This window comes from Anopheles nili, chromosome 2 (assembly GCF_943737925.1).
Source record: "Anopheles nili chromosome 2, idAnoNiliSN_F5_01, whole genome shotgun sequence".
Lineage (NCBI taxonomy): Eukaryota > Metazoa > Arthropoda > Insecta > Diptera > Culicidae > Anopheles > Anopheles nili.
The window spans coordinates 13,989,756-13,999,890 of record NC_071291.1 but is presented as its reverse complement, the minus strand read 5'-3'; the positions used below and the strand labels follow the sequence as shown (position 1 = coordinate 13,999,890).

Genomic DNA, 10,135 nt, shown 5'->3' with positions numbered 1-10,135 from the left:
CCAAAAAGTCTATCATTCCAACTACTGCCCTACTGCCCTTTGCGATAGCTTCTAATTTTGTGTTGCAACGGTTTTGTTTCTCGTGGTTTGTTTCTGTACCGACTCTCTACTACTCCTCGAATACAACTCGAACGCGCACGCGCGCGCACGTACGCACATATATTGATACTCTTGATTACAATTTTCTTAGTACTTGTGTGTTCTCTAGATATATGCATATGCTTCCGTTTTTTTGTTTTATCGTTTTCGCTAATTATACTCCATGCAGCTCTACAGTTTTAACAACATACATTTGTGTCCTTGCGGGCGCTACGTTCCGTTTTCCCAGGCCATATGCGAGGCCGCAGTGTGTGGTTCCTACCGCCCGGCGGTTCTGCCCTCAAATCGACAAACGTTTGAAATTTCGCCGTACGGACTGGTTTTTGTTTTGTCGCAGGACATCGCCGCATCGCGCAGGAGCGACACATCACCACCACCACCACATGCACGACGGTTTAGTACGCACCCACCCCGAGTTCGATCGTTTGCGCCCCTAACGGAAACGGAAACCCACGGATTTGCTCGCAACATTTGGTCCGGATCGCACCACACACACACACAGCTTGGTGCGACGGCCGGGCAGGGCTATCGTCAACATTTGCACACGACAAATGGCGCCGGAGGCACTGCCCGGAAACTGCTACCCTGCTCCTGGGAGGGGCGGCGATGGGATTCCGGCATCCGTATCCTTTTCTGCTGCTCTTGCTCTATTTTGCCTGCACGTTCGGGAGATTTGGTTGCGTTCACACTCGCACACGCAAACACACACACTTAAACGAAGGCCCAACATTCGAGCGTTTTGATGACGAAATCCTCCTGCGGTGCCAGCGGCTCGTTCGAGTACGTGCTGCAGTGCTGCGATCGACCCTGGTTCAGGTCCCCATCTAGCCACAGGCCGAATTTACCGCTGCAAGCAAACAAGAAAACAGAAGGATTACAATCTAGCAAGGAAGCAGTATATGAATCACGGTCCGATATCACGCGGCCAACCTCCGCGCCAGCGCATGGGACAAAAATGTTCACCAAAGCTAGCCACCAGGGCAGCCACATTTGCGAACTCTATCTCATGTGTTTATCGTCGCAAAATCACATGCAAAAAACACCCCTCCCTCTCACGCTGTGTATTCTCTCACGCGATCTCGTGATCTTGCACCGTCCTTTGGATCAGTCAACAACACAACAACAACCGGCCGGAGTGTGTTGTTGATGACACCTGGGCTGACTAATGTGCACCGTCGTCCTATCAATGACGCCGTGGTCTCCCACCCAACATGTTGACAGTCGCCTTATCAGAACACTCCTCAACGCACGCCTCCTTCGGCGGATTGGAAGATACGCAGATACTTACTCTCCGGCACCGATCGCCAGGCTTTCCGGGTTGCCCTTGATGAAGTACAGATTCTCGCCGCTCCAGTGGAACACCTTGAAGTGTGGGTTGAACTTGTACAGCAGCGATTCACCCGTACCGTAGAAATGGTCCGACACGTGCAGCGAGCAGGACGTCAGCGCACCGAAAACCTGCGGAAACATTTCGAAAGCGTTACAAAAAACCGGGTGCTGGTAAAGCAGCAGCAGCGCACGCGCGCACACCGCAAGGATACCTACGTTGTGGTCCGTGTCCTCTATCACGATCAGGATCGGGCTCTCGAGCTTGTGCATCTTCCGGTAGAGAGAGTTGAGCGAGAAACCATGCTGGGAGGTGCTGAACACGAGCGACCACGAGTACCCCTCGGCGCGGGCCGGCAGATGGGCGCATAGTTTTTCCCTGCAAATGAGAAGACAGGTGATGTTGAGTTGAAGATCAATCCCGTCTCGTTGCTTCCCGAAAAACGTCAAGAAAAAAAAACACCCCCGTACCTGTGCTCTTCGCTGAGGATTTCCGTCTGACCGATCAGGTCCGGAATCTGGAAGTCCTGGTCGAACGAACCGGACGCAAACAGGGTCGCTTTTCTGTAGTCATCTGTGCTCATAGACAGAACCTGTGAGGGATCCCAAGAAGACCATCCATTAGTGATCCATTTGCGTAACATCTACGACCTCTTCGACGGAAGGATAACGGAAGGGGCGCGCTACAATGTACCACGGGGAGGGAAAAGCCGTTCTACACAACAAGGCTTGCACGGTGGAGGAGTAGATGACATGGGTGTGTGTGTGTGTGTGTGGGGGGGGGATTGATGTTGAGATGGTCGATTTGGTAGGCGATTGATGATTTTGTACGACACTTCGGCAGGATATCCGAAGAACTACTACTCATACGAAACGATCTAAGAAATATGCTAGTGTGAGGGGAAAATGCTACATCTCTCGCAAGGCCATTCACAGATATACACAGAGTCGTCCACTACAAACGAAAAACGTTCACGCTAAACATCGGTCGTGGGAGGGCTGGCAAACACATTGGGGGTACATCAAAGCATCGTAACGAATCTCTCGTCGCCGATGTTGGGCGATTTTTTTTCCCCTAACCATTCCAACCTGTACAACATACATAAGAACACGCTCTACTCCGTGTTACGCCATCGCGCGAACCCACCCCTCTCTAAAGTGGGTGGTGGAGGCGCGAGAATGGGTGGTGCTTTTTTATCACCGCCCACCGAGGTGATGTTTATTCTTGAAATCCTTCTCGAAGCCGGTCACTACTGAGCGGCTTACAGCGGAGTTCGCCACGGTGTGTTCCGTTGTTGTTGTTAGGCTACTGTCTGGATCTGGGGGGACATGGGTACACAGTTTGAGGTCAGAACCGCAACTGGGGGAGCTGAGAGCAGTAGCAAGCAAACAACTGCGCTTTCCTTGGGCCGTCCTCTGGCGAGGGTTTCGTTAGACCACCACTGGATATTAGATCACAAGTCAGCCAGTTAAGCGAGATAGCGCAACGTCTCTGTACGATTGTTCGTGTCAAGCGGCATTTGACCGTTTGTGGTGGTATTTTCTGCGCTTGCAACACGAAATTAGGGTACCGTGTCTCGATATCGTCGCAATTACACACCGCAGGAGGTTGGCTCAGGTGGAGTGAGAATCATCCAACCGACAATCATCGCAACAACACAGTAGGCTGGGGGAGGCTCATCCATCAGCACTAAACGAGTGGGGAGGCAGTGTGATGCGTAAATGAGGGCTGATGCGCTCGCGTTACGCCCTCCTTTGACTGTCATTTTCTCAGGCACCAGGCGGGGGTGGGAGCCCCGTTTTCCTTCGTCATCAACCACCCGCTCATTGAACGGGGTGTTGTGTGCGCATCAAAACAAAATTATGAAAAACGTGATTCGCATAGCGCTGGAGGAGAGCTGGGGGAGATGCTGGAAAGGGATGCACTTTGCATTGTCGCTTGTTGACGTGCGCGAGTTGTTGTAAAGCGCGAGTGAAAAGCGGCGACCAGCGAGGAAATGACATGCCTGCAATGCTTTTGTTTGCAGCCGGCTCATGAGCATCGAATGAAACGCATTCTTACCCCGCAGATGGAAAGCTTTTTCCCAGCAAGGTTAGCGCGTTCTATTCATTGAGAGAAGGCGAGATGAATTTGGCGGAAAATTACCACACCGAACACCAGCTCAGGGATGCTGTAAATTCGAAAAAAAGTCACCTTCTTGTTCATCACTACACCAACACTGCGCAATACACGAGCATCGGTTGTTGGCCGTCGTGGAATGCAGATTGGTTTGAACTGTCCAACCCAAGGATTTGCTAGCTTCAAAGCAAGGACAAAAAGCACGTAATAAGCTGAGGCTGTTTTTCAGCTGCAATTCCATCGTTTTTTTGTAAAAACCACATTAGCTATTCATTAAAAAACTCCCACAATAGTCGGCTTTTGTGTGACATTTTTTGCTCTCTAAAACAAACCCTCACTAAAAACTCTGACCAACCGAATGCCAATGGCATTGATATTGCATTGAATAAAACACAGCTAACGATGATGATGATGATGATGATGATGATGGTAATGATCGTATGCGTATGCAACCCGGCCCCCGAGATGTGATGGTAACAACCTTGTCGCCGTACGGAGCCATGTTAAGCAATTCACACATGATGCTGCCGTTCTGCCCAAAAGCCCGTTTCAACGTTTGCTCCTATGGTCCGGAACGTCGGGAACAGGATGTGGAACCTCGAGCGTGGTTCGATGCTCCGACGGCAAACTTCCACTAAAGCGCACAAACACCACAACCACGTAACGACCGATAAAGGTGTTGCGAGCCTTCGAGAACGAGAACGGTTAACACACCGCTTAATTACTGTTTACGCACAACGCGAATCCGTGCCAGGGATGATGACGACTTCTTCCCGACTCCTCTCTCACTGGAGAAGGCAAAGTACTGACGCACGAAACCTCGTCACGTCACGGATCTACTTCTCCGTCACTGGAGGAACTTTAGCGTTCGCAACACTCACGCACCAAAACGCAAGTCGTCACGAGGCAATGCGACGAATGCGTGCGAAATAGTTGACACCTTCCGTGTTTGAAGAACGAGAGCTAATATCACCGACGACACTGCCGTTACCGACTGGCGGGATTTTCCGCTATCAGAGCGCTCAGAGAACAGAGGCGTTTGTTTGGAATCGCACTTCCAGCTCGGTGGAAGTCTCGCGTTAAACTAACGGCAGCCCTTAGCGCGCGCGTAAACGCCTTTGTGCCGTCGTTTTAGTAGCTCGATGGGTGGCGGGAGGGTCCGCCGCACCCGGGAAGGGTTGATCCGCACCCAACCCACCCCCTCCTCTCAAAGATACCCGCGCATCCGAGGGGGTGATTATGGCCAGATCTAGATCTGCCCCACCATACGATGCAATGCGATGCACACATGACTGAGCAGCGCAGCGTAAGCGCTATTCTAGAGGACGAACTGGGTGTACACCTCACATGGGGCGAGAGTCGGACGTACTAACGGAAACCGGCGCGGCCTAGAATTTGATGCTCCATAAGGCCAACGGGCGAGAGAACCACACGCGCGTGAAAGCGTGAAGCCGCTGAACCGGTGGACTTTGAAAAAGGAAAGCCGCTAGCCCAACCGCCCGTTGTTGGTCGTTTTTCTCGGTTCCCCGATTGTTCGCGATTACCTCGCGCGATCCATTTTGGAAAAGCCACGCGCGCTTGGCTTCCGCGATCCGCCCAATTTTCCGGTCTGCCGTTTTTACGAGCTCATCCGCGAGGCGCACAATTAACGTAAACGTGGCCCCATTTGTCTGTCGGAGTCTGTCTCGAATGGTTCGGAGAGGCTGTTGTACGGTTTGCGGTTGCCGCAATCAATCTAACGACGTCCGGGAAGTGACAGGAGAAGCACGTGCAGATGACCAAACCGCCAGGCTACGGACAGGTGTTGGAGATGGAAGACGGCCAAATAAGTTAATCGATCGAGGCACTGACATGGTTGCAATCTTCCAAGCATCCGTGATTCATTCGACGCCGTTTGTAAGAATGGCAATCAAAGTTAACTCTTTTGGAACGATCTGCTCAGGAAGTCACGAATCAGGCAAGTGAGTTCCAGAGTTTCAGCAGAAACAAATGTTAATTGGGATTATCCACGGTGGTTTATGAAGGTGAAACTCTCTTCGCATAATTGTCCCTTCGAACATCAGAACCAGCAAGACTTCGATGACACGTACATGAATGGCAACATACAAAACACGATCGCTTGATCAGTACTGCAATATCGATCATGTCACCTGCGTTAGAACTAGGGTTTCTAACTAGGGTTATACACAGCAACAACACCCAAACAATGCCCGACTCATCCCCCGAACCGGACGATATTAGATTAGAATTATAATGCGCCGGAAGTGAGCTAATCGGTGCCGTTTCATTAGTGCAACGACGGAAACAATTGCACCACCTATTATTATGCGTCATGCTCCCGGGGGTGCGTCACACGTGCCGCACCAGATTACCCACGGATTGTGCATCATATGGGGTTAATCTTCGAAAAAAAAAGCGCGATGCTGTGGGCTTGCAAACAAGTGCGGATTCATTTTGTCATAGCACGCCTGGTTTGCGCAAAGCCCTTGGATGGAAAGGGTGTCCATTGAATTCGTCATTCGACTGTGGCGTGCTGCCTCCAGTACGTGGGAAATGCTCCCACAAACGCTGGGTGGTAGCTAATTCCAACGGGAGATGATCTTCACACATCCCTTGCTCACACGTATGTACGCAAAACGATGAATCGCTCGCTTGACCGCGATTAATCCGCGTTTTGTGTGCGCTATCTCAGATTTCACCGAACGCAAAAAGACGTCAGATCGTTGCGGTTTTTTTTTCGTGCAGCATTCAATGATCTTTTGCGACTTGCCCGAGACGTTGTCTGAGGTGTTTCACGTCGGTTCGCTGTTAGCGATTGGTCGCGATCGATTACGCGAGGTCGCAGCTACGCTCGGCGACACTGCGGGAATATCCTGTTCGGTATAGCAGGCCCCAGCCCAGCAGCAGCAGTGACGCATGTCCTTGGAAAGGTGCGCGCACGAGCGGGCTTTTCCGTGCATTGCATTAAAAATCGGTTCCTTCTTGAACGCACGCATGCGGTTGCGCTAGTAGCAAAGGGAGAGAACGGTTTTTTTTTCTATCATAAAGTAGACTTTTTTATAGACGTATATTTAAATTCGCTTCCACCGTTCCACAAGCATAGGCATACTTTGTAACATGCGCGGTTTCCTGGCCCAGGAAAATGGACAAACAGTAGATTTCGAAGCTAGTCTAACTCGTGGTGCAGATTTATTATTTGTACATCGCTGGGTTCATAAGTTTAGAAATATTAGCATCAACATTGAGGTTAGTTTCCCATATCGCACCACTTCCTGAACCACCCGACGGCTCGTATTGCCATCTTGATAAGTTTGTCCTAAAAGTGCACGCGTAGCCATGCTCACGTAGCCGCGAGAAAGCACCAGCGCTGGCAATCAAGTTTATTAATTGCAACACGACCTCCTCTGCGCGAAATAAACTGATACCCGAGCTGATTGCTTCGGACGCCATAAATCAAAACCGCCACAAAACCCGAATGGCCAAAAGAGTACACACGATCGCGAGTCATTAGCAACTAATTGATCATCTTCTCGCAAGCCCACCGGTGCCTTGATCGTGATCACCTGACCGTAACGGTGCGTGGGGTCCGGGTTTGTTGGCTTCACCTCGACGATGGACAAGTGGTTGACACTTTGCGAACTCCAAACGGTCACAAAACACCAGACAAGGGATGCCATCGAACACCTGCCCTCGCGTTGGGGATCTCAGATTTCGAGCCTGTCTGCGGAGTGCACTGGTTGCATTCAAGGAAGTGCATTCACTCGCTTCCTCCCTCCGGCAGCTCTCGTGCTGTCTCATCCCTTACATAATGCAGCGGGACGCGTCGCGAAAGCAACGGTTTGTCTATGCAAATATCACGTCTACGGTGAACGGCACCAAACCAACAACGGTGGGGGTGTAAAAATGTCCACCATCCCACCCAGAGCCCAGGGTAAACGGCCTCGGTCAGCCAGATGTCGAGCAAATCAATCCACCACCCCACGGCGGTCACTTATCATCCGCAAGACCATACGCGTTTCGTTATCAACCCCCGTGCAAACGGGTGGACTGGAGCAACAACATCTAACGTCTGTGGGGTCGACCTCTGCGTGCAGCTTCTCATCAGGGACAGGCTTGGACAATGCACAACAGGGAAGACAACCAACCCCACACACATACACACAATGCAATCCGACCGAGAGAGCGAAAGTGGTAGCACACAGTCCACTTTCTAACCCTTAGCAGGGGGTTGTTGTTTGCATTTACTAGCCGGCTTATCAATCGAATCCATTTCCTCTCGGAAACCGCTGTTGCTAAGCGCAATCGGATGCCGATCCGAGCATTAGCTATACAATGTGGCGAAGGACATTCCGAACATGATCACTAGACGGCCCACCCGGCGGCTTTGACATGTGCTTGCTTTGCCCTACACCGGAAGGGCACCAATGTTGACTAGGAAACGGTGGATTGTTTTCAAAATGCCTGCAACTATGCTAGAGGAGCTTGTTGCTATCCCGGCGATCCGATCATGGTTCCTACCGTGTGTAAGCGATCGTCATCGAACTCCTCCTTGGTGCCGAGCAGCGGATAGCCTTCTTCGCCGGTACCACTTCCGCCACCGCCAACCGGGGGTAGTGTGGGAACCTCGATGAGTGGTGGCGTTGGAGGTCGCGATTTGTTCCCGATCGCTCGCCGGAAAGGTATTAGGCGTCCCCATCGGTAGTACAGCTGACGTCCCCATCGTCTTGAGGCAAGGTATAGGGCGGCCGAAACGGCCAGCAGCACGAGATACCACATTTCAGCGCTGTTAGCCTATTAGCAGCGATCACAATCCTTGAGCTTTTTTGCTCGGGAAAGTCACATTCACCACCCTGATTCACTGCAACGGCGGGTGCAGGCACTTCGGCACTTTGGCACTTGGCGGACAGATGTTTTTGCGAGCTTCCGGAGCACCGGTGCGAAGTTTTGGAGCGAGATTATGCTCTAATGTTTATGTTTTGTCTTTCGCCGCTGCTTTGCAACGACGCACACACAGATAAACGTTATACAGTTCGGTACAAGACGCGTGTGGTGTGCGTTGTATTGTGCGCGGAATCAACCCCCCTAACGAATAGGGGATGATGAGGCTCTCTACTCATACACCACCCTCTCTTCGAAGAGACCGGTTCGACCCACAGCGGATGTAGGAGAAAACACACGCACACACTCTCACGGAAAAACCCACCCCTCCCGAGGAACCGTCTGTGTGTGTGCGCGTTGATGTGGCCTCCGCTCACTGTTATTATGTTCGCGCTTCGTATGCACTTGAGTGGGTGGGAGTGGGCGCGAGAAGGGGTGCGTTTTTTTTTTGCTTCTAAATATCACGACCGATTGTTTGTGTGTGCGCTGGCGCTGTTTTCTTCCCTTCACTGGCCGGTTTGTCGACCGTCACCCGACGGGTTTTGCCGGCGTGGTTCGAGAGTTTCGATAGCGAAACGAGGTCCCGTGACATACGCGATTATGCGGGGTGATGCAGTTTTCACGTCCAGTGTAACGCTTGGAAGCAAATCACGGTGGGTATTTTAGGAGGTTTTTGAACGCAAATCGCAGCATGCTACGTTTGCACCGTCACAGAAACCGGTGCAGCTGAAGAGACAAATGTCAAACGTTCATAACGCGTGCACTTGGTCAAACACCAACACCCCTAGCTCGCGCTCGCTCATATGTTTCGCAAAAGGCACTATGCGCATAAATTGAACCGACGACGACAGAATAGAAACTATTCCACAGCACGCAGCGTTATTTGAGAAGCTTCCGGTACACTTTTTGCTTAAGACCGGTGCACTAGGCGAAAGAAAAGCCACGAAATCACAACCCTTTCCGATTTGGGTAACACCGCGGTGGAGCAAAACGGTCCCCGTCACATACTCCAAAACGTCACCAAGCGAACTAGAACAGGGAACGGGCCACTTTTGACAACCATGCTCCAGGTAAATGAAAGGAGAGCAAAAATACAGAGAGAGAGAGAGAGCGAAAGAAAGAGCGCACCCCAAAAGCGAAGAGAACTTTACATCATCCCCCCATTCGCAGGCACGCACACTGCTAGTCCATTTATGCTGCGAATGCTTTCCATCGTCTCATCGCCGTGGGATGTTTAGCTGGCTTGAGCATGTGTTGCCGTTGTGTCTGTGAGCGTTTTTTTGTACGAAATATAGGGGTAAACGCGTCCCATCTTACACCCTTTTGGGTGAAGGGGGCTGGTTTTTCTCGGAGAAAAAAAAAGCTTCCAACCACCACCCAAGCATGGGTCGTTGACAGAGAGCCAAAGCAAAAGGGCGTCCTATATGGGGAGAGCTTTCGCGGGAGCTTTCGTTAGAGCGAGTGACGTTTTCCCGTGACTGGTGATAGCGCGTGTACTTTGTATATCGCTATCACTCTGATGACACGTGATTGTAAGCACGTGTTGCTAACATGACGCCTCCTGATATTGGCGAATTTTTAAACGCTAATCGACACACATACGCGTTTGCATGCCAGTAACATACGATTTGTGTTTGCAGCGCGGGTTTTTTTGCTGGATACCAAAATCCGAAAGGTCAGCACTTTTAGTCTTCTGCACGGCAGAGCCAATGG

At 51.2% G+C, this 10,135-nt stretch overlaps 1 protein-coding gene across 2 annotated transcripts in view; it reads right to left on the bottom strand.

The window, feature by feature from the left end:
* Positions 1 to 498: 498 nt before the first annotated feature.
* The window catches only part of LOC128730465 (TLD domain-containing protein 2), a 54,230-nt gene continuing 44,593 nt past the window's right edge, over positions 499 to 10,135 (bottom strand). For both annotated transcript variants that reach the window (XM_053823511.1, XM_053823513.1), the window contains 4 exons: positions 1,897 to 2,018; positions 1,645 to 1,804; positions 1,388 to 1,557; positions 499 to 946 (listed from right to left, as the gene is read on the bottom strand). In XM_053823511.1, coding sequence (XP_053679486.1) covers positions 811 to 946; positions 1,388 to 1,557; positions 1,645 to 1,804; positions 1,897 to 2,018 — 588 coding nt within the window. In that variant the 3' untranslated portion in view covers positions 499 to 810. The remainder of the gene's footprint in view (positions 947 to 1,387; positions 1,558 to 1,644; positions 1,805 to 1,896; positions 2,019 to 10,135) is intronic.